Source organism: Ceratotherium simum, chromosome 26, assembly GCF_057802395.1.
Source record: "Ceratotherium simum simum isolate JZ-2026a chromosome 26, ASM5780239v1, whole genome shotgun sequence".
NCBI lineage: Eukaryota > Metazoa > Chordata > Mammalia > Perissodactyla > Rhinocerotidae > Ceratotherium > Ceratotherium simum.
In genome coordinates this window covers 15,472,477-15,496,440 of record NC_141925.1, presented here as the reverse complement: position 1 = coordinate 15,496,440, position 23,964 = coordinate 15,472,477, and the positions used below count along the sequence as shown (strand labels likewise).

Genomic DNA, 23,964 nt, shown 5'->3' with positions numbered 1-23,964 from the left:
TATGGTAATTCTGTGTCTAACTTTTTGAGGAATCGCCGATCTCAGGGACTCCTGACCCTTCTGTGGGGAGTGACTGTGACCATTAGCCCCTTGTTCAGCGGGGGAGCCAAAGTGACTCAACTGAGATGGCCAGATCACGTCGTGTGACGGCAGGGCAAAATCAAAACCTATGTGACGGCTGCAGAGCCGCTGGCCTCCCCCCTCCTCCTCGGAGGGCACTGCTCTCCCGAGGGGACCTGGGGAACTCTGACTTGACCCACTTGTCAGAGGGTGGGATTGGTCTGGGCCTTTGGAGCAGGGAACACCTGGAAGGGCAAAGTGATAAAACGATACAGCCCCTTTAGACACCTCCTGTGAGTAGAGTTGGAACTGGATTTTTTGTTGTTAAATGAAGAGAACCTCTGGTGGCAGATTTATGGAGCCTGCCTGGCCCAGGCACGAATCCCAACTTGGCCTGTTATCAGCTCTGTGGCCTTGAGCAAGTCCTGTTACCTCTCTGAGCCTCAGTCCTCTTATCTATAAAATGGGTATGATAATCCCGCCCCTATCTGCTGGGGTCACTGAGAGGATTTAATGAGATGAGCACATCAAAGACTTAGCACCATGCCTGGCGGGCACTGAGCACTCAAATGGTAGCTGTTAGCATTATTCTTATTCTTATTCTTATTATTTGGGCCCTCTGTAGCCCGAATATGATAAGATTTGATGACTACGTGTGCTGTGTGCCTATACTTTCTGGAGATATGCTATTAGATATTTATATAGTTAGCTGTTCTTTGGCCTGTTTCAATCCAATAGATTGTATTAAACTCGGAGACAAGTAACCGTTCGACCTGCGGTATTTATTTTTCCCCCCTTATCTGCTAAGCCCACTCACCCAGGTCACTCATCACCTTCAAGGCGTCCCAGGAGGGAGGGATCTGCGGTAGGTTTGGACACAGCGAGAGCCGCATGCCCATTTTCAGGCCACAGCGACTCTCCAGTGAGCCGGCCCTCAGACTGGAGTGATTTTTTCCCCTCTGTCTCAAAGAGGCCGGGCTCTGCTCAGCAACTCAGACCCGATTCGGCCCAAAGGCCCTCAGTGGTTTCTTTTGTTTTTGTTTTTTTCAGGAAGTGCAGAATTGAGAGGAATAAAAGAGGGAAATGACTTCCCAGTGTTGTAACCTTTGTTGCAATCTGGTTGCTTTTTAGAGGAGCGCTGTTTGGGTGGGGGACCACCCAGATCTTTAGTGGGGGGGCTCTCATCTCCCCCCGCCAAGAGGAGGAGGAAGGGAAATGCTCCTGAGCCACCAGCACCAGGCCCAGGCGTGGGGTCTGGGAGTGAAGGAGGCAGGCAAGGGGCGTGCTTTCACGAAGCTTCTAGTCAGTCACTAAACAGGTAGAGAGGAAAATAGGGTAGTTGCAGCTAACCATCACATCAGAGAAGGGAATAAGCAGGGGATGTGATGGAAAGGGAGGAGGGGCCTGCTTAGATGGAGCCATCGGCAAGGTCTCTCTGAGGAGGGGACGTCTTTTTTGTTGTTTTTGTTTTGTTGTGTGTGTTTTATTATTATTATTATTTTTAATTGAGGTAATGTTGGTTTATAACATTATATAAATTTCAGGTGAAGATCATTATATTTCAATTTCTGTGTAGATTACATCATGTTCACCACCCAAAGGCTAATTACAATCCATCACCACACACATGTGCGAATCACCTCTCTCCCCCTCCTCCCTCCCCCCTTCCTTTCTGGTAACCACCAATCCAATCTCTGCCTCTATGTGTTTGTTGTTGTTATTTTTATCTTCTATTTATGAGTGAGATCATACGGTATTTGACTTTCTCCCTCTGACTTATTTCACTCAGCATAATACCCTCAAGGTCCATCCACGTTGTAGCAAACGGCACAATTTTGTCTTTTTATGGCTGAGTAGTATTCCATTGTGTATATATACCACAGCTTCTTTATCCATTCGTCCCTTGATGGGCACTTAGGTTGCTTCCAAGTCTTGGCTATTGTGAATAACGCTGCAATGAACACAGGGGTGCATGTATCTTTACACATTGGTGTTTTCAAGTTCTTTGGATAAATACCCAGCAGTGGAATAGCTGGATCATATGGTAGTTCTATTCTGAATTTTTTGAGGAATCTCCATACTGTTTTCCACAGTGGCTGCACCAGTTTGCACTCCCACCAGCAGTGTATGAGAGTTCCCTTCTCTCCACATCCTCTCCAACACATGTTGTTTCCTGTCTTGTTAATTATAGCCATTCTCACGGGCGTGAGGTGATATCTCATTGTGGTTTTGATTTGCATTTCCCTAATAATTAGTGATGTTGAGCATCTTTTCATGTGCCTGTTGGCCATCTGTATGTCTGCTTTGGAAAAATAACTGTTCAGATCTTTTGCCCATTTTTTAATTGGGTTGTTATTTTTTTTGTTATTGAGCTGTGTGAGTTCTTTATATATTTTGGAGATTAACTGAGGAGGGGACTTCTGAGCCAAGGCCAAAGGATGTAAAGGAGCCAGTGCAGGTGACTATGACATGCAGATGGAAAGAGCGTTCAGAGGGAGGCGACAGGGAGAGCAAAGGGCTGGAGGTGGGCATGACCTTGGTGTATCTGAGGAGGCCTCAATCTGGAGCCTGGAAGAGGAGGAGACAGGACGGGGTCAGGCGAGCAGGAGCCAGTTCCTAAGGATCTGGTGGGCCCAGGTCAGCTGTTTGATTTTGGACTCAAGTGTGTAACTTTCTTGAATTCCTCACAGCAACTCAATGAAGTAGGTGCTATGTGCCCATTTTACCCCCGTGGAAACTGAGGCTCTGAGAAGTTACTTGACAAGCTACTGAGACAGAAGGACATTGATGTTGTGAATCTAGAGCCAGTGTGTCCGTGTATCCATCTGACAAATGTTTATGCAGCATCTGTGGGCCAGGCCCCATGCTAACTGCCAGGGGTGTCTGATTGAATGAGACAGGCTGAGATCTCTGCTCTCATAGTTCAGACCTCCGCTCACCCTTGGGCAAAGTCCTTATCTTCTCAAACTTTCCATATTGCAAAATGAGGGTAATACATAAGAAGGACCTGCGAGATAAAGTAATTGTGAGGATGACAGGAGATAAGTATGTAAAGGTTTTGGCATAATCATGGTGCATGCTCAAGGCTCAGGAAAGCCTAGTTGTAATTATTGCTGCTTCCGGGAATGTTGGAAACCTTTTTTGGAGAAGTCCTTGCCAAGGAAGATAAACATTCCACATAAGGAGTGGCTTGGTCCATAGCAAGAAGATCCGCCACAGCAAATATAAAATCTTCCTGTACGTTTAGTTCGTCAATAAATAACCAGGGTCACAGCCTACACGTGTGTAGCACAATGGGCCGGGCATGGCCCTAAACCAGGGGTGTGCAAACTACTGCCCACAGGCCAAATCGGGGCCGCCACCTAATTTTATAAATAAAGTCTTATTAGGACACGGTCAGCCAGCCCTGGTGGTCTAGTGGTTAAGATTCGGTGCTCTCATGGCCACAGCGCGGGTTCATTTCCTAGTCAGGGAACCACATCACCTGGATGTCGGTTGTTGTACTGTGATGGCTGCGTGTTGCTGTGATGCAGAAAGCTATGTCACCAGTATTTCAAATACCGGCAGGGTCACTCATGGTGACAGGTTTCAGCAGAGCTTCCAGACTAAGACAGGCTAGGAAGAAGGACCTGGCCGCCCACTTCCGAAAAAATTGGCCATGAAAACCCTGTGAGCAGCAGCAAAGCACTGTCTGATAGAGCGCCGGAAGGTGAGAGGATGCTGCAGAAAGACCGGGCAGGGTTCCGCTCTGCTGTCCACAGGGTCCTAGGAGTCGGAATCAACTCGACAGCACTAACCACAACAACAGCAAAAATAGCAGTCGTGTGCATTCGTTTATGGGTTACGGCTGCTTTTCTGCTACAATGGCAGAGTTGAATAGTCGTGACAGAGACCATGTAGTAAATAGTAGGTGCTATCTGGCTCTTTACAGAAGAGGTTTGCTGACTTCTTTTCTAGGCACTTTACATATAATAGCCATCTAACTTCAGGATGGCTGTGCCGGGTGGGAACTACTATCCCCATTTTACAGGTGGGAAGACTGAGGCACAGAATGGTCAAGACACTTGCCAGGTTGCACAGGTGGCACATGGAGCTGGGATTTGAATCTAGGCAGCGGGCTTTGGAGGCTGTGTTCTCAACCATCATGTAGCCTCCTCAGACAGACAGAATCACAGTGACTGCTCCAGACAGCCCACCGGATGCTCTACTGGCTTGAAAAACAGGAGACCTGGGTTCTGGGCCCAGCGTGGCTCTGATTACCCAGTTAGTCACTGCTCCTAAAAACTGTTTGCTCGTCTGGTCATAAAGCCTTGGACTCAGCCAATGCCCAGGCCCCACCCAGGTGCCAGGTGGGTGACTCATGGGTGTCCTCCCAGCCCTGCAGTTCTGAAGTCTGGCAGATGGAAGAGGCTCCCAAGGGCCCTCGCTCCTCCCCTCTCAGACTAGGCTCTGGGCTCCTGTGAATGAGGCCCGTCCACATTGTCCAATTCACTAGCCACATGTGGCTATGGAATTGTAAATTTAAGACACTCTGATGAAATCAAAAATTCACTTGCTCACTCTCACCAGCCACATTTCACTTGCTCAGTAGTAATTGGTCAATGCTGATAAAGAACATTTCCACTGTTGCCAAAGGACGGTGCAGCTTGACACATGATGCCCTGGCATGGGACATAGCCATGCCAACCTGCACAGCTCAAGGACAGAAATAGCGACAGGGCTGGCCAGAGAGCTCTTGTTAAATCTGAGTCAGATTATGTCGTTCCTCTGCTCAAAACCCCTCATAGTTCCCACCTTACTCAACTAAAAGCCAAAGTCGTCACTATGGCCCATAGGCCTTGTGTGGTCTGGTCTGTTTCCCCCCTAACCTTCTACCCCATCACTCTCCTCCTGCTCCCTCTCCTCCAGCCGCACTGGCCTTGCTTCCTTCCTCGAACTGGCTGGACAATGTCCTGCCTCAGGGCCTTTGCACTTGCTCTTCTCCCAGATCACTCTGTGGCTCTTGCCCTCCTTTCCTTCAGGCTTTGCTCAAACCCACCCTGTCTTATCTTTCTCCACACACATCACTATCTGAAATATAGTATTCTCGCTTGTTTACCATCTGTCTCCTCCAGCTAGAAGTCCCATAAAGGAGGGGAATTTCTGTGTGGTATTCAAGGCTGTGTTCCAGTCCGAGAACAGTGCTTGGCACATAGCAATTATTTAGTAAATGTTTTCAAGTGACCGAGTATGTGAGTGAATGGATGAATGGGTGGAGGGTGGCCTTTCCAGGAATTAGGGGGTGATGAGTCCCTGGCCTCGGACACTTGGTGGGGATGTCATAGCAGCTTCAACTAGATCCGCTGGACTGTGACCCCTTGATAAGACCCTTTGCTGGCTGTGAGCGCTGATTACTCTGGTGCCCCACGTCGGGTTAGCATCCGAAATAAAAACAACGTCAAACCGTAGACTATGAGTAAAAGGAAGTCCAAAAAGTTCTGAAATCGATGTCTGCACTGCCTTATTGGTGATATCAAACTGGTGTGCACGTGCCATTTGAACGTTTCTTGAGAAATAGCAACAAAGCACGTTTCTCGTAGGGCTGGTTTGTAAAGGAAACAGGGAGAGAGGAATTTCTTCTGGAAATAAGAAGAATGTAATATATGGTCAACATCTCAACCAATATTTTTTGGTAGCTTTTTTTTTCTCCTTTAAAATTTTTTTCAATTGTGAAAAAAATATATCACCCCTATAGAAAAGAATCATATTCACTGCTTACATTCCTTAAATCTTTTTCTCATTTTTTGGTGCCCCTGCTTTGCTGGCGTGCTAAGCACATACTTAGGTCTGCCTGGTGGGTGATCCACTGTTGCCTGTATTTCCAGCACCAAATTCGTTCATTTGTTCATTCATTCATTCAGCAGGTGTTTGTTGAGTATCCACCGTGTGTCAGGTTCCATGCTAGACTCTGGGGACTCAGTGATGAAGGACAGAAATGGGGTCCCTGCCCTCATGGAGGTTACAATCTAATGGGAGGGGGAGAGGGTCAGAGACAACACACGAGTAAACAATGAGGGCAGAGGATGGAATAATGACAGGGATGAGTGCAGTGGGGGCAACGCTCATTGAGGAAGGAAGCAAGTCTGCAAACCTTCGTCCTCTCCAGAGTCCCAGCCCCTGACCCAGAGTCCCGTGCAGAGAGGGGTGCCATGCAAGTTGTCAGACAGAACCAATTCCCATGGTAGCTGGCAAGATGCCTGGACCAGATGACCCAGAAGGTCCCAGAGTTTCCATGATTCCGTGAGTAGGAAGTGAACCCAGCACCAAATACGGTTGGGCTAGGTTCTTGGCAAGCCCGTGAGGGAGGCTGGTGGTGGTTTTAGTGCCATTTAGGTCACAGTTGGTCTGTGCCCCCCTCCTGGGAGTGTTTGTGCCCATTGGTAGGATTTTGTGTCCTGTGGAAAGACCTGCTGAGAAAGTTGGGATCTAAGCATGCTCTGCAGATGCGTCTGCCTCTGCCCTTTCATTCCTTCCTTCTTCACTTGGAGGGCCTTCTGTGAGCAAGACACTGCTCTCAGCCTCAGAGAGACTAACTTTGTCCTTAAGCTGGAAGAATACCAGAGACCAGAGAAGAGTTAGGCCTGCCCCTGCCCCCACACCTCCCGCAATTACCTAGTCATCTTCCCACCTAAATAATCTCCTCATTGCTAATATCGGGCTCTGATGGCCACCAGATTCTAAGCATTTCTAGGTGGAGGCCCCACGATATCTGAGATATGCTCCCGCCTCCCGTGCGTACGGTCGACAGGCAGCCCACATGCTGAGCACAGGACTGAAGCGGCCATGCTGGGGACACTCAGGTGGACCGACTCAGGAGAATGTCTGACAGTAGCTATAATGAGACATTCTTGTTCTCTAAGAATGAGAAAACCGAGGCTCGGAGAGGTGACGCAGGCTGCTTTTCTGAGAAGGGGTAGAACCAGGAATCTCTCTTATCATCAAAGCCTTGGGCAAGCCACCATCTCTCTGGGCCTCAGTTTCCCTGTGGAAAAGCCAGGGCAGTGACGCCTTCTCCTGGAAGCGACCTCTGCAGGTCAGGGTGAGACGTCGGGTGATGGCACGCTTTGAAAAGCGTGTGGTCCTGTGTGAAAACAGTTGGAGGTGGATCCTAGTTATAAAAATAATGGGGCCTGTGTTCAAAAGCATGGTGGTGATTTTTTTTTTTTTATTTTGAAGTTGGAGAACTTCCCAGGAATATCTGAAAAGGAAAAATCATTCCTCTTCGAGAATGGCCATTTTGAAAATGCGGTTTTTTTAGGGACTGTGTCATTACGAAATGTGAAATAGGACATATTCTGCCCGTGGAATGTATGCGAGAACAAACAAATCGTTACTTTAATTAGCACGGCATTTTAGTGCTCGCGAAGCACTTTCCGTGGCCCGTTGAATTGTTTCATGGTGAAGACTGCAGCCTCGGCATCTGAAAAACCTGTGCTAGGTTCTTAGTTCCAACAGGTGCTAGCTGTGTGAGTGGGCGAGGCGCTTCATCTCTCCAGGCCTCAGTTTCTTCATCTGTAAAACAGGATAATTCTATTCAAGGAGCAGTTCAGAGTAGTAAGTGTGGTGATGCGTGTGGCGTACCTCGAATAGCCTGGCACAGGGATGTGCTCGGTGAGTCCTAGGCGATATTGTTTGTTATTTATAACTCCATCCTCGTGATTCCGGGGATGAGGTCTGTGGTCTTATATCTCCTGTTCCTGAGATGAGAGACATGCGACTCAGAGACAGCCTTTGTCCCGCCTGGGGTGGCCTGGCTAGTGGGTGACAAGCAGCCCAGGCTCCAGCTTCGGCCCAGTCGGTGACCCCAGGGTTGTTGAATATTCAGGAGTTCAGTGCTGCTGCATATTCGAAGGCCTTTGTTCCTGGTTAATAACAGCTCTTTGTTGCTGTCCAGCGGGAGGAGCGGCCTCCAGCCAGGGCTCGGGCCCTCTAGCCTTCAGACCCCCCACGCCCCGCCCCCTGTATTTGCTTTCTGGAGCCCCCGTTACTAATGGAAGTGTGTCACATCGTCAGGGGGTGCTGGGCAGGGAAATGGGAGGTGGAGGGAGATGTGCAGGCTTGCCCTTGGCCAGTGGCGGGGCTCCAGGCGCGTGTCTGTGTGTCATCTGCAGTGGGACAGCTGTTCCGTTGTGTCCGAACATGCCCATCGGAGAGGCCGAGATTACAGATCTGCCCTGGCAGTCTGCAGCTCAGAGCAAGGCGTAGGCTGGGTCCTCCTCCCCAGCTCTAAGTGCATTCTTGGGGCCCGCTGTCTGCCGGGCACCAGGCTGGGCGTTTCTACCTATATGATCGCCTTTAATGCTCATAAGCTGCCCCTGTGGTGAGTCCCATCCTTAGCCTCGCAGCCTCCAGAATGATCCTTTAAAACGATCAGATCACGACGTGCTGCGGCCCACAGTGGCCTCCTGTCTGCGCCATCCGAGGGTCCTAGCACAGCCCACGAAGCCTGGCTTGGTCTGGCCCCAGCCACCTCTCTGCCCTTGGCTTTTCCGCTCTCGCTGTCCCACTTACCTATTGTTGCTTAACAAACGACTCCAAACGTGGTGGCTTAAGCCGTTTTATTGTGCCTGCTGATTCTGTGCATCAGGAAGTCAGCAGGGCACGGAGGAGACAGTTTGCTCTGCTGCGTGTCGTGTGTGCTGGGGCTGGAGTGTCCACATGGCTTCTTCGTGCCCACAGTGGTGCCCGGCGAGGCTGACCTGGAGGGCTGGGCACTGGCTGCGAGGGCTTGCTGGGGTCATAAGCTTGGTTCTTGCTGTCAGCCAGTTCCTTGGTCGTGGTCCCTAGAGGCTTGGGGCCTCTTCCTCTCCACGTGGTTGTCCCAGCAGCATAGCCGGACTTCTTACACAGCAGCCCAGGGCTTTCAAAAGCACAAAAGTGGAAGCTTCCAGGCCCTTGTAGCGCTTGGGTCTGAAACTGGCAGAGCATCACTTCTGTTGCAGCCTTTGATTAAAGATTAAAGCAAGTCACAGATCCACCCTGGATTCAAGAGAGGGGACCACAGAAGGACTGGTGTGGCTCATTGGGGGCCACCAACAAAAGAGCCTAACCAGGCTCCTGGTCATTCACTCTTCTCCAGCCACATAGGCCTCCGTGCTCTTCCTCAAATGTGCCATGCACACCCCTGCCTCGGGGCCTTTGCACTTGCTATCTGCCTCTCTCAGGATGCACTTCCCAGTATCCACAGGGCTCACACCCTCCCTCTATTCAGCCTCAGCTTAAATGCTACCTTCATAGAGACCATATCTGACCCCACCTTGTCAAAAACAGTGCACCCTGACCATCGCCTCTGTCCCCTTATCCCACTCTGTTTTTTTATTGCACTCATCACCTCATGGCATAGGTTTTATTGCCTATTCATTGTCTGGTCTTTCCCTGCCCCCACCTCAGAAATAAATGCCATGGGAGTAGGGCGTTTGCCTTGTTCACTGCAGTATCACTAGCTCCAGATCTGATGCAGGTAGATGTATTTGTCGAATGAATATTTGAGATGAGGAAACTGAAGCTCAGAGAGGTTAAGTACCTTTCCCAAAGACACATAGCTGATAATTGACAGAGCCAGGATTCAAACCCAAGCAATTTAGCATCTAACATTAAGCCATAGAAGCTTTGCTGCCTCGAAGGGTAATTGCTTAGGTAATTATGGCTGCCTCCTACCTCCTCTCCCTGTGTCCTGTCTCCCCTCGGGGTGGTCTTCCCACAACTGAAGTCGGATCAGGAATAAAACCCGTCCTGAAGCTGGCATCCCTGATCTTCAACAGAAAGCCCTCACTTCTTAGACCGCTGCGCAAGGCCCAGCAAAACTTGGCCTCCAGCTGTGGCCTGCTGTAGTAGAGTGAATGTGGATTTTTGAGTCAGGCAGACCTAGTTCTGTTTCCAGTGCCCCACTCACAGGCTCTCTAAGCATGGGGGAATTAGAAATGTTATCCATCCATCCACCCATCCACCCACCCGTCCATCCGTCCATCCATCCACCCATCCATCCACCCACCCATCCACCCTCCATCCATCCACCCACCCATCCATCCATCCATCCATCAACCCATCCATCCATCCACCCACCCGTCCATCCGTCCATCCATCCACCCACCCATCCATCCATCCATCCATCAACCCATCCATCCATCCACCCACCCGTCCATCCGTCCATCCATCCACCCACCCATCCATCCATCCATCCATCAACCCATCCATCCATCCACCCACCCGTCCATCCGTCCATCCACCCATCCATCCATCCGTCCATCCATCCATCCATCCATCCATCAACCCATCCATCCATCCATCCATCCATCCACTCATCCATCCATCCATCCATCCATCCATCCATCCATCCATCCATCAACCCATCCGTCCATCCATCCACCCATCCATCCATCCATCCATCCATCCATCCATCCATCCATCCATCAACCCATCCATCCGTCCGTCCATCCATCCACCCATCCACCCCCCCACCCACCCACCCATCCATCCGTCCGTCCATCCGTCCATCCATCATCCAATAAGTATTTATTGAACTCCTATTCTGAGTCAAGGATCCTGCCAGATCCTGGATTGCAATAGGGAGGAAATCATTGCAGTCCCTACCCTCTGAGAACTTACAGTCCACTGGAGGAGATAGACGTACTCACACAGTCACCCAAATAAATCTGTTTTTACGGATTGTGTAAGTGCTGTAAAGGACTTACCAGGTGTGGGCTAATGTGTGACAAGGCATTTGTAATAGTGCAGTGAGGCAGGGACTTCCCCAAGAAAGTGACATTTGAGTAGGATCTAATAGGATAAAGAGGTGGGGCAGGTTCATTCCAGGCAGAGGAAATAGCATATGCAAAGGCTCTGAGGAGGAGGGAACATGGGCTCATTTTAGTTTCTGAACAATCCTAAAAAATGTTTCGTCGGAGGGCAGAGAGCCTAAGGAGCTGCAGAGGTGGGCAGGAGTCGGATCATGCAGGGCTTTGAGGGCCTGGGCAAGGGGTTGGGGAACCTGTCAATGACTTTATTTTCTCATCTGTAAAATGGGGATAATCATAGTCCCTACCTCAGTATGTGTGAGAATCTGTGGGCAGCTGGGTGATTCTGGCTGTCGGCTGGTCTGGGATGGTCTCAGCTGGGCCATCATCCCTTTTCCATGTGGTCTCGTCCTGCTGCACGTTAGCTCGGGTTTGTTCACGTGGCAGCACCTAGGCTCCAAAGAGCAGCAGAAGGCGGCAAGGCTTAGAACCGGCACAGCGTCACTTCCGCTGCTTTCTGTTGGTCCAGGCAGACCACAGGGCCAGTCCAGATCTCATGAGCGCGTGTGAAGTTCTTAATACAGTGCCTGGTGCATAGGAAATGCTCTTTAAACGCTATTATTATTGTTGTTATTGATGTTATCGCTATGTATTTGCATAGCACTTTATACTTTCCAAAGTTTTATCCCATACATCATTATACCCTACACTGTGTGAGGACAGTTGGGGCAAATATTTCTAGCCCCATTTGACAAATGAAGAACAGAGTTTAAATAACTGCCCAAGGCCGCACATTAGCTAGTGGCTGCAGCTAAACAAAGAACTCAGAGATCATGTAACTTCAAGCATAGTCGCAAACACATCTGCTGAAAATGAACCATTTGCAGATGATTTCATCACCCTGAGCATCATCTTGTAAATAAAATAATTCAGATACAAATGCTTTTGTCAGAGGCCCAGGCGAGTGGCTGTCTGCAAGGTTTCCTTATGGTCTCTGAGATCTAAGTCTCCTGTACAAGTTTTATTTTTGGCTCCCAGGCTCCCTGGGGTGAATGATGGTTTTCTTCTTTTTTACCCAGAGAGCCTCTCTTTGGACTCCAGTTGCTTTTCTTCTCCTCCTGTGAATTTCCTTCAAGAATTGCCAAGCTACCGGTCTATTGCGCGCAAGAGGACGACCATCCCTTCCCGAGACAAGCAGAGGGACACTTTGCTGAAGCCGACAGACTCCTACAGCTCCCAGCTGGAGGGTGGGATCACTGAAAACCTCAATAGCCAATCCATTCGCAAGTACGCACTGAACATCTCTGAGAAGCGGAGACTAAGGTCTGTTCATTAGCCGTTTGGGAGGCATGTGATGTATGTTTTGGGCAGAGGTGTGTTTTATGCATGGAATGCATTTCCTGAAGAGTTCACATAATTAAAAGTTTATTAGTTAGGGTAAGCTAAGCTGCTGTGATGAAGTTACCTAAACATGTAATAGCTCAATATTTTAGAAGTTTATTTCTTGCTCCCATAAAAGTCCTGGGTTCGGGTCAAGGGGGAACTTTACAGTCATTCGGAGACCCAGGCTCCTTCCATCTTGCAGCTCTGCCACCCCCTCAAAGCCTCATTGTTGTCTGCAATCACTCTCTATTTCCCCCTCCCTCCAGCCCCTGCCAGCCATTAATCTACTCTCTGTCTCTATAGATTTGCCATTCTGAACATTTCATATACAGTCATGCGCCGCATAACAACATTTTGGTCAACAACAGACCGCATATATGATGGTGGTTCCATGAGATCAGTACCATAGAGCCTAGGTGTGTAGTAGGCTATACCATCTAGGTGTGTGTAAGTACACTCTGTGATGTTCACACAATGACAGAATCCCTACTGACCCATTTCTCAGAACGTATCCTTGTCGTTAAGCAACGCATGACTGTAAATGGAATCATACAACATGTGACCTTTTCTGCCTGGCTTCTTTCACTTAGCATGTTCTCAAGGTTCATCTAAATTGTAGCATGCATCAGTACCTCATTCCTTTTTATGGCTGAGTAATATCCCATTGTATGGGTATACCTCATTGTGTTTATCCATTCATCCATTGATTGACACTTGGGTTGTTTCCACCTTTTGGCTCTTGTGAATAGTGCTGCTATCAACATTCATGTACAAGTGTTTGTTTGAGACCCTGTTTCCAGTTCTTTGGATTACTACCTAGGAGTGAAATTGCTGGGTCGTATGGTAATTCTGTGTTTAACTTTTTGAAGAATGACCAGACTTTTCCCTAGCAGCCACGCCATTGTACCTTCCCACCAGCAATGTATGAGGCTCCGCGTTTTCCACATCCTCTCAGCTGGGGTTTTATTTGATGCCGAGGCTTGGCGATGCTGCCATGGTCATTGCCTTGCTCGTTTTTTAATGCAGGGACATTCAGGAGACCCAAATGAAGTATTTATCCGAGTGGGACCAGTGGAAACGGTATAGCAGCAAGTCTTGGAAGAGGTTCCTAGAGAAGGCTCGAGAGATGACCTCCCACCTGGAGCTGTGGCGGGAGGACATTCGCAGCATAGAAGGTACCACACCCCACACTCTGCACGTTCTCCTCCGCAGAAGTCCTCTGTGCCCAGCAAAAACGTACAGCTTCATTTTCACTAACCTCTAGCTGAAATTTAGCACTTTCTTCCAAGATGAGTGGAGCAACACCACACTTAGGATTAGCAGGACCTCTGTCTTTGTCACCAGGAAAATCACAGATGTTTTTCTGTCCCTTCCAGTTCTAGTAGTTATCTTGGAATACCATTTGTGCTCATCACTACTTTGAAATTATAGCCATTATTAGGTCTGTCACTGGAGGGGCCGGCCCGATGGCGTAGTGGTTAAGTTTGCTCTGCTTCGGCAGCCCCAGGGTTCACTGGTTCGGATCCTGGGGGCACACCGAGGCACTGCTCATCAAGCCATGCGGTGGCGGCGTCCCATATACAAAATAGAGGAAGATTGGCGCAGATGTTAGCTCAGAGCCAGTCTTCCTCAGCAAAAAGAGGAGGATTGGCAACAGACATTAGCTCAGGGCTAATCTTCCCCACCAAAAAAAAAAAAAAAATCTGTTCCTAGATCTTGTTATTTAATGTGCTAATGAAGATGCATATGTATTAATCTATCACAAATTTAGTTTTTAATTTTATGATAATTGTAGGTCCATTTGTATTTTGTGCATTTAAAAACATTATTCCAAGATGGGGCTCATTAGGCTTCACCAGACTGCCAAAGGCACCCATGGCCCTGAAAATCCTGAGAATCACTACTTTCCCATAATGGTGAGAGTGGGGATGTGGTATTGCATTAGTCAGCTCAGGCTGCCCTAACAAAAGACCACAGACTGGGTGGCTTAAAAAACAGAAATGTATTTTCTTACAGTTCTGGAGGCTGGAAGTCCAAGATCAGGCCACTTTCTCACTGTGTCCTCCAATGACCTCTTCTTTGTGTACACTTGAGGGGAGAGAGGGAGAGAGAGCACGTACTCTGGTGCCTCTTCTTACAAGAGCATTAATCCCAGCATGAGGGCCCACTCTCATGACCTAAGGCTCATTTCCAAATACTGTCACATTAGGGGTTAGGGCTCTAACATATGAAGGGGGCGGGGAACACAATTCAGCCCATAGCAAGTATGCAAAAATTGGAAGTTGTGCCAAAATATAAAATTAGAAAAAACATTTAAACCTTTGAGTGACATAGCAGAGCCCAGGGAAGATACCTCTTAGGGTTACATAGTTTCTGTCATAAAGCAAAACAATTTACAAGCACCTCCTTGAAACTGCTAAAATGGAAATTTTATAAAGTTTGTAAGGAATGGGGCAGGATAAATGGAAGGAATTGTTGTCCCCATTATTACTATTTTAAGACCTATAAAATACCATTGGTAATCTGTTCCATGAACTACTTTTTTTATTGTTGTTTTCTTGGGAGAATATGAACATAACGTCCAAGGAGTTTCATAGGCTCACTTAAAACTTCAACCATCCAGTACTTTTTCTTTTTTTTTTTTTTTTTAAATTTTAAGATTTATTTATTTATTTTCGCCCCAAAGCCCCAGTAGATAGTTGCATGTCATAGCTGCACAGCTTTCCAGTTGCCGTATGTGGGACACGGCCCCAGCGCGGCCGGAGAAGCGGTGCGCCGGTGCGCGCCCGGGATCCGAACCCGGGCCGCCAGCATCAGAGAGCACGCACTCAACCGCTAAGCCACAGGGCCGGCCCCAGTACTTTTTCTTTTGAGATCCAACTGTAACATCATGTTTGGAGCAAAATAATAGAAGCTGACCTTTACTGAGCCTTTACTATGAGCCTTTACTATGAGGCAGTGTGTTAAACGTTTTTCTCGTATCATCTCAGATAATCCTTACAAGAACCTTTCCTATAGGTATTTATCATTTGCATGGCTCAGAGAGGTTAATATACTTGCCCAAGGTTGTTTCACAAGGACAGGGCAGACCCAGGATTTGAGCCCAGGCAGTCAAGCTTCAGAGCTCAAGGTTTCGGTGGCCATGCCCAACTTTCCCTCTTATTAAGTGATGGCGTTTCTGGAGATTTTTCATTCAGAAAGTGGCTTGTATGTTGGATGGTGATTTCTCTCTGGCGACCTGGGATCTTGATTCTCTCTTCAATGGCTCCACTCCTGTGATTTCTTGGCTGGCCAGGTACTTCTCTGGCAGGAAGTGAAGATGTGATCATCAAGCTCCTTGCTCTGGCCTGGTTGCTGGGTTTAGAGAAAAGCAAAGACTGTGGGTCTCTTATATCTTCAGTCTCAGAAGATAAGTTCTTTGCCCCCACCAAGAGCAAGCAGACACCCTCACTCTGCAGAGTGCTTTCTGTCTGTCCTTAGGAATTTAATTATTATCTGGTGGAAGGTTGGTTTTTTATTTGAAAATCAATTAAAGTAATTCACCACATTAACAGAATAAAGAGGAAAAATTGTATGATCATCCCAACAGCTGCAGAAAAAGTATTGATAAAATTCAATTCTCATAGCAAATAGATGGGAACTTTCTTAATCTGGCAAAAAATATCTATAAAAATTCTTCAGCAAGCATCATACTTAATGGTGAAATATTGAAAACTTTTCCCCTGAGATTGTGAATGAGAAAAAGGGTGCTAATTATCACTGATTCTATTCAATGTCATCCTGGAAGTCCTAGCCAACGCACAATGGTGAGGGAAAAGGGGTAATGACTGGAATGGAAGAAGTAAAATGTCTTCTTTTTGCAGATGACGTGATTTATTTGTAGAAAATAAAAAAGACAAACTGTTAGAATTAATGTGTGAATTTAGCAAGTTTGCTAGATACAAGATCTATATATAAAACCAATTGTACTTCTATATACCAGCAACAAAAATTTAGAAGATGAAATTTTTTTTTTTTCTTAACTTGGGTTTTTTTTTTTTTTTTTTTTTATTGATGTTTTAATGGTTTCTAACATTGTGAAATTTTGGGTTGTACATTTTTGTTTGTCCATCACCATATATATGACTCCAGAAGATGAAATTTTTAAAATGGTACAATTTACAAAAGCATCAAAAAACATCAAATACCTAAGAATAGATCTAAAGAAAAATATGTAATAGTTCTGCACAGAAAACTATAAAATATTGTTGAGAGAAATTAAAGAACCTAAATATACTGTGTTCATGGATCAGAAGACTCAATATTGTAAAGAGGTCGCTTGTCCTCAAATTGACCTATATGTTCCATGTAATCCCAATCAAAATCTCAGCAGATTTCGTGTATGTGTGTGCATGTGTATGTGTATATGTGTGAAAATTAATATGCTGATGCTAAAATTGATATAGAAAAGCAGAGAGCCAAGGATACTTGAGGAAGAACAAAGCTGAAAGACTTATAGCACCATCTACAAAGTATTATTATAAGTCTACAATAATTAGACAGTCTGGTATTGGTGCAAGGATAGACAGATAGCCCAACAGAACAGAACAGAAAATTCAGAAAGAGATTCATACATTTATGGTCAATTACAAAAGCACTACTTCAATTCATTGGGGAAAAGATAGCCTTTTCAATAAATGGTGCTGAGTCAATTGCATGTTCATATGAGAAAAGATAAATATTGAATTCTCCCTCACACCATTCTCAAATGATTAATTCAAGATTGAGTGTGGATTTAGAGGTAAAAATTTAAACCATTGGGAAGTAGAACCTTAAAGCCAACAGTAGAAAAAATAAACTGTTTCTTTCTCCTTCCCCCACCAAGATTCCTCCAACTTCAGCCCACTGTGGCTGATTGAATCTACTGTGGATAGTGAGTCAATGCTGCTGGTCAATGATGTCTGGATTTCTTTTTTCCAGGGAAATTTGGCACTGGGATTCAGTCCTATTTCTCCTTCTTGCGGTTTCTGGTGTTGCTGAATTTGGTGATATTTCTGATCATCTTTCTGCTGGTTTTGCTCCCAATCTTGCTCACGGAATACAAGATCACCAACAGCAGCTTTGTACTCGTCCCGTCCAAAGACAAGGGTGAGTCTCAGGCCCGGTTTGCCATGAAGAGTGTTCTGTCCACTGTGTGCCTAGTTCCCATGCTTCGTTCTCTAGGAATGTTTATGTTCTAAGTCTTGGGTGACTGTGTTAGTCAGGATGGGCTACGTTATGCCACAGAACGGGTGACCTCATAACTCTTGGCGCCTAATAACCACAAAGATTTCTTTCTTGCTCACAGTATGTGTCCATCACTTTTTGGTGGTGGCTTTGTTCCATGATGTCTTCACTCTGGAGCCCAGGCTGATGGAGCAGCCTCTATCTGGACCATTGACGGTCACCATGTCCAAAGGAAAAAGAGCCATGGCAGATGTGCTGGCTCCTAAAGCTTCCACCTGGAGATGACACCCGTCATTTCTGCCAGAGCTCGTTAGCCAAAGCAAATCACTGGGCCGCTCCTGAATTCCGAAAGGCGTTTGGATAGAGCACCGCAGGGTAGAAACGTGGAATATTTAGCAAACACGATACAATCTGCTCCAGTGACTTTAGCCAAGACTTTTATCTCTGGTAACGGTGATGCTCACCTCCGTTTATTAAACACCAGTCATGTGCAGACACTGTGGCAAGTGCTGGACCTGTGTTTCCTTACTGAATTCTCAGCATAAGTCAGTCCTTCTGAGTGTCCTGTTTATTCGAATGGGGAGGGTTTCTGTCATTCCACAGAAATTTGCTGATTACCCCTGAGTGCCAGGCTCTGTGCTGGGAGAGGAAGTGGATGGGCGGAGTCGGGGCCAGGCCTCTCTAAGTCCTGAGAGCTCCTGCTTCTATCACATTACTCCTTTCCCCAGGAGAACCCCCTCTAGAATCACTTCTGTGGCCCTACATCCTCCTCATCATGTTTGTGTCTTTTTCAATTCTATGACACTTCAGAATAAAATCAGAATAACACGGAAACCCTGACTTCGTTCAGGACCCTTGTATTGAGTGCCTGCTGTATGCCAGATGCTGCATTCGCATTTTCTAATAGGTCCATTTTACAGAGAAGCATTACCTGCTGCTGTGTGGAAATTGTGGGTTCAGTTTCCAGGCCCAGCTCTGCTGTTGATCAGACTTTCTGAGCCTCTGTTTCCGTATCCATAGAACGGAGGTGATAACTTAAGCAATGAGACAATATTTCATTATTCAAATAACACCTCACTATTTAATACTTAGCTCATTAATAATATTTGCTTATTTTAAAATTGTAAATAATTTAAAATAGTAATATAAATTATATTATTTAATATAGAAAATTTTAAAACTGTAAATAATTATTATTTGAGCAATACTCATAATTTTAAAATGAGTATTGAATAAGATGATACATTGCTTGGCACGTGGCAAGTGTCAATAAGTGGCAGCTGTCATTTTTTTTAGTGTTATTTCTTTCCAGAAGAACTGAATGCCATTCTCTCTCGCACGTGAATCTGGGGCCTGGGCGCTTAACCACTAGACTCAACGGCCGTGGGCTTCACCCTCAGCCATTAGCAGGCCCTTGGTCTGGGGAGGCCCCCTTCCTGGAGAAAATGGAGCTGGACTCTAAGCGTGGTCACCTCGCATCTCTTCTTTCTCCTCGTTATTTCCTCTGACTCCATCCCCACCTTGCACGCATGCACGCACGCACTTTTTTTTTATTAACTTACCTAGTAAACTTTGTCCTTGAAAGAAAGGATCGGAAGTCCCTCTCTAGCTCTTCTCACCATCCTTCCCTTCGTCGTGCCTTCAGCAAGTGTTTATTGAGCACCTACTGTGTGTGAGGCCCTGAGCCAGGCACTGAGACTTCAACAGGGACCCCACACCTGCATCCACAGCGTGAATGCGCTCTAGCAGAGGATGGGCGGTAAGGAAGTGACCACGTGAAGAAGCGTATAGGGTATAAATCGGGCCATGGGGGAAGGGAAAGGATAAGGTGCTGACAGGCTGGACACCAGGACCTGGGAGCTGGGGGGTCCCCGCAGCCCCCTGTGAAGACAGGGACATGTAAGCCGAGCCCGGGAGGCTGAGGAGAGGGCAGCCGTTGAAGAGCTAGAGGAAGCGTCTTCATACAGAGGAACAGCAGCTGCCAAGGTCCAGAGCTCGACAGTAGCTCAGCGTAGTAGGGAAACGAAGGGCCTGGCGCGGCTGGTTGGCAAACTTCCCCTAAAGGGCCAGAGAGTCAATATTCTAGGCTTTGCAGGCCATACAGTCTCTGTTGCAACTATTCAACGCTGCCGTGTGGCCCAGAAGTGGCCATAGACAAATGTCGTGAATGGGTGTGGCTGTGTTCAGATAACGCTGATTGACAAAAACAGCCAGCTGGCCAGCTTTGGCCCCCGGGCGGTAGTTTGCTGACCTCTAGGCTAGAGGCCGGTGAGTGAGGAGCCGAGTGGCAGGCGTCTCCTTCCATCTTCCTCACGCCTCTCCAAATAGAATGACCGTCTTCCTCCTCTCTGCACATAATACTGTGTTCATGCAACCATCTGAGCGCCTTGTATAAACCTAACTGCTGTTTGTCTTTCTCTACCACTTGATGGCGAGCATTTCAAGGGCAGGAACTGCTTCTTACTCATCTTTTTAGCCCCAATATCTACCCGGTGAATAGGATTAAGAAATGATTGTTGAATGAATTAATGAACACAGGCATGTTCGATTCTAAAATGGCGGAGCTGCAATTGGCCTTGGATAACTGGTTCAGCTCCCTTATTTTAGCAAAGGGGAACCTAAGGTCCAGAGAAGGGGTGGTAGTTTGGATTATTTTCCCCAATTTGTCACTCCCCTGTAATTGTGACTTTGCAGGGCCTCCCACTGTGGGCAGAGAATACTTCCTGCCCCATTGATTTTGCATTTGGCCACGTGACTTGCTTTGTCCAGTGCAGTGTTAGCTGAAATGGCTTTGTGTGGTGGGCTCGCCTTATGAGAAGAGCCATGAGGAGAGCATCCCCTGGTAGCCATTGCCTCTTCAGCCTGGGCCCCAGAATGAAGTCATATGGGGCAGACCTGAGCCGAACCGGAAGCCTGAAGTCCGTCCTGGCTCAGCCTAAATCAGCCGAATGAACTCAAACTGCAGATCCGTGAATGCAAAAGTAAATGTCTGGTGTGTTAACTCACTGAGACTTTGAGGTTATTTGTTACACAGCAATAGTTGACTGATACAGAGGAAGCAAATTAGTTGTTCAAGGATAAGGTAGTGTCACTAAAATTGGTATTCCAACAATTTCTCAGTTAATTACACATATGTAAATATATGTGATTTTGAATAAAACTGCATGTTTATTTACACACACATAGAGATCTTTTAAAATTGGATGTGCTTAAAATGCAATAACAATTATATCAATCACATATTCCGAAACATATGCAAACATGAACCCCAAAACACAAAATACCAATACAAGCAGAAAACATTACTGTAAGTGAACCCACATACAAAATGTATAGAAAAAACATATATCCCCGGATGTTTGGGGAGAAGAGTGAAAGGGAAGAATGCTATTGTCCTTGGTGCACTGGGGTTTGGACTACAGATAGAAAATCACAAATTCACAGACACATCTGTACACAGTTATATGTGACATATCTAAGTGTATATACATATACATGCACATATACACAAATGATGATGGACAAGTTATAGAGACTGTGAAACGATTTCCACTGATGTTCTTGTTTTTTGTTTTTTACAGATATTCAATGCACAATATATCCCATAAGTAGCTCTGGACTCATTTACTTTTATAGTTATATCGTAGACTTGCTCTCTGGCACTGTAAGTATTTAACATAATTCTGCATTTGGACCCTCAATATACTGCAAATAGGTTAATTTAAAGATCGGTTTCCTGAATGTCTGCAGTAAGAGTCAAACACCGGTTCACACAAGTCCCAGTAAAAGAAACAGGATTTGCAGTGACCTCATCAGCAAGGATAATGTTCACCCAGCCCCTGCTAGAATATACAGGAAATATGCTTTGTCAGTTTCAACCACTGACCTTTTCCCAGTCTCTGCCACCTTCATATTGACCTGCGACAAAATACTGAATTCCCCCATCGAAAGAAATTTCAGTGAAAATAAACCCAGAGAGAATTTATTTAATTTCTCTGACATTGAAAAACCTTAACATTTTGAGGTCCCCGACCACCTGGATGAAAACCGTGGCTCTTCTCCTCAGAAATTACACACACGACATGCGTGATGCACACGTGCACACATATACCCTTATATGTGTATGCACACATCACGTTTGTACACATAGACACACATTCCCTAAAATCTCTTAGAAGTCTGTTAATCCCAGGTTAACACCACTTGCTTTAAAGTGGAATTAATTGCCTCCTTCTTATTGTAGTTCTAAAAGGTTTTTTTTGTCTTCTTCCTTCTAAAAAATGATTTTTTGGTGAGTTTTCATTTTTGTATCCCACTTTTTTCAGCAAATAAGATTGCAGCTATGAAAAGTGGCCGTCTCTGCCCTCCAGACCAGGATTTCTCAACCTCGGCACTATTGACATGTTGGGTCCAATAATTCTTTGCTGTGGGGCTGGCGTGTGCACTGTAGGGTGTTCAGCAGCATCCCCGGCCCCTACCCACTAGATGCCAGTAGCAGTGCCACAGTTGTGACAACCCAAAATGTCTCCACACATTGCCAGATGTTTCCCGGGGGACAAGACTGCCCCTGGTTGAGAACCACTCCTTTAGGTGCTTAAAAAATACAAATATATAAAAATATCCTTCTGAAAGTTACAATCTTAAAATGCCACGTCATTGAACTTCACTTTTCTGAATAGAGAGGTAGAAAGCTTTGAGTTTATCCACTGCATTTGATTTTGAAAAAGTGGTTTTTACATCTCTGAGCTCTTGTTTTCCTCAAAACTACTGAGGGGAATTGTCAGGTGGGTGTTAAAATGTCCATGAGGCAAATGAGAAAACTGATACTATGCAAATGTCCACGATGCAAATGAGAAAACCGATACTATGCAAATGTCCACGGTGCAAGGAGACAAGAAATTCAGTGACTCACCCAAGGTCACACTGCTGGTGAAAACAAAGTAGGATCAAGTCCCAAAACTGCTGTTAGCCCCATTTCTTTAGATTATATCTCACAAGAGGAATTTCTGTTTGTAGATTTCCACACACCATAACCTTATTCTTTATAGGAAAGATTTTATAGGAGACTTAGATGCACTTAATCACAAAGGATCATAAATATTCAATAAAGTATGCATGATAAAGAATGGCCCTGTCCAAAAGAATTTTCTACAATGATGAGAATGTTCTGGATCTGTGCTATAAAATGCGATAGCCACTAACTCTGGAGCACTTGAAATGTGGCCCGTGGGACCAAGACAATTAAAATAAAATTTTAATTTTATTATTAATAATTTAGATTTAAATAGGCCTGAGAGAGAGATAGGCAGAGAGGTCTCACAATGGTTTGTCTTTACTAAAAGCAGTTGAGCCAAGCTCATTATCAAATCAGAAAAATTATTTTCCAGGCCCAAGGGACCTTCACCCTGTAATGTTACCTTATTTTGAGAGATTGCTGACAGCCCTGATATCAGCCCCAGGCAATATAAACAGGTTTCATGTCATTGGGCAAGTTTTTATGGCCTGTATGCCCTGCCTTCAGGAGAGGTAAAAAGATGGAGTCTTCAGTTTCTACATTTTTTTTTTCTATTAAAAATTTACTTAATTGCTCAGTATAAGAATACATGGTTATCATAAAAAATATAGAATTTATAAAATAAAAAGTGAAAGTACCCCTCCCCTGAGGCCACTGAACTGTAACAGCATGGTTCATAGCCTTCTTAACCTTTCTCTTGCATTTACATGGTCTTGCTTACTATTTTATAGTATGGATTTCTCACATCTAGCCAGTGCCTTCTTGATGGACATTCAGATTGCTTCCGTTTTCCCCCTTTATAAACAATGCTGTACTGAACATCTCTGTGCTGCCTATACTATTTCTGCCATCTGTGTATGTTCTCTTCCTCACTCTCCTAGAATTTTCCTGCTATCAAGGAGGAGTTTGAGGTTTTCAATTATTCCCACCATAAGAAGTCAGGGACTTTTCTGTGCTGTATTTTCACATAGGGCACTTTTGGGTTTTTTTGTTTTGTTTTGGTAACAGCTTTATTGAGATATAATTCTTATATCATACAAGTCATCCATTTAAATGGTCCGATTCAATGGTTTTTAGTATATTCACAGAGTTGTGCAACCATTACCACAATCAATTTTAGAACATTTTCATTACCTCAAAAGGAAACCTTGTATCCTTTAACCATCACCTACCATTCCCCCTCTAACCAGTGCTAAGCAACCATTAATCTACTTTCTGTCTCTCTGAAATGCTTATTCCTGACACTTCATATAAATGTAATCACATAATATGTGGTCTTTTGTCTCTAGCTTCTTTCACTTAGCATGTTTTTAAGGTTCGTCCGTGTTGTAGCATCTATCAGTCTTTCATTCCTAGTGATGGCCAAATAAGATTCCATTGTATGGAAATACTACATTTTGTTTATCCATTCATGATGGACGTTTGGGTTGTTTCCACCTTTTGGCTATTATGAATAATGCTGCTACGAACGTTCATGTACAAGTTTTTGTGTGGACATATCTTTTCAGTTTTTGGGCTCTACACCTAGGA

At 45.7% G+C, this 23,964-nt stretch overlaps 1 protein-coding gene across 2 annotated transcripts in view; it reads left to right on the top strand.

Moving 5' to 3' along the window:
- Positions 1-23,964, top strand: part of TMC7 (transmembrane channel like 7) — a 52,043-nt gene that overhangs the window by 4,436 nt on the left and 23,643 nt on the right. The window contains exons 2-5 of one of the 2 annotated variants that reach the window (XM_087417050.1): positions 11,912-12,119; positions 13,242-13,390; positions 17,175-17,342; positions 21,002-21,084. In XM_087417050.1, the coding sequence (XP_087273176.1) occupies positions 11,912-12,119; positions 13,242-13,390; positions 17,175-17,342; positions 21,002-21,084 (608 nt within the window). Of the gene's footprint in view, positions 1-11,911; positions 12,156-13,241; positions 13,391-17,174; positions 17,343-21,001; positions 21,085-23,964 lie in introns of both variants that reach the window. The other variant, XM_087417049.1, reaches the window with a different exon arrangement.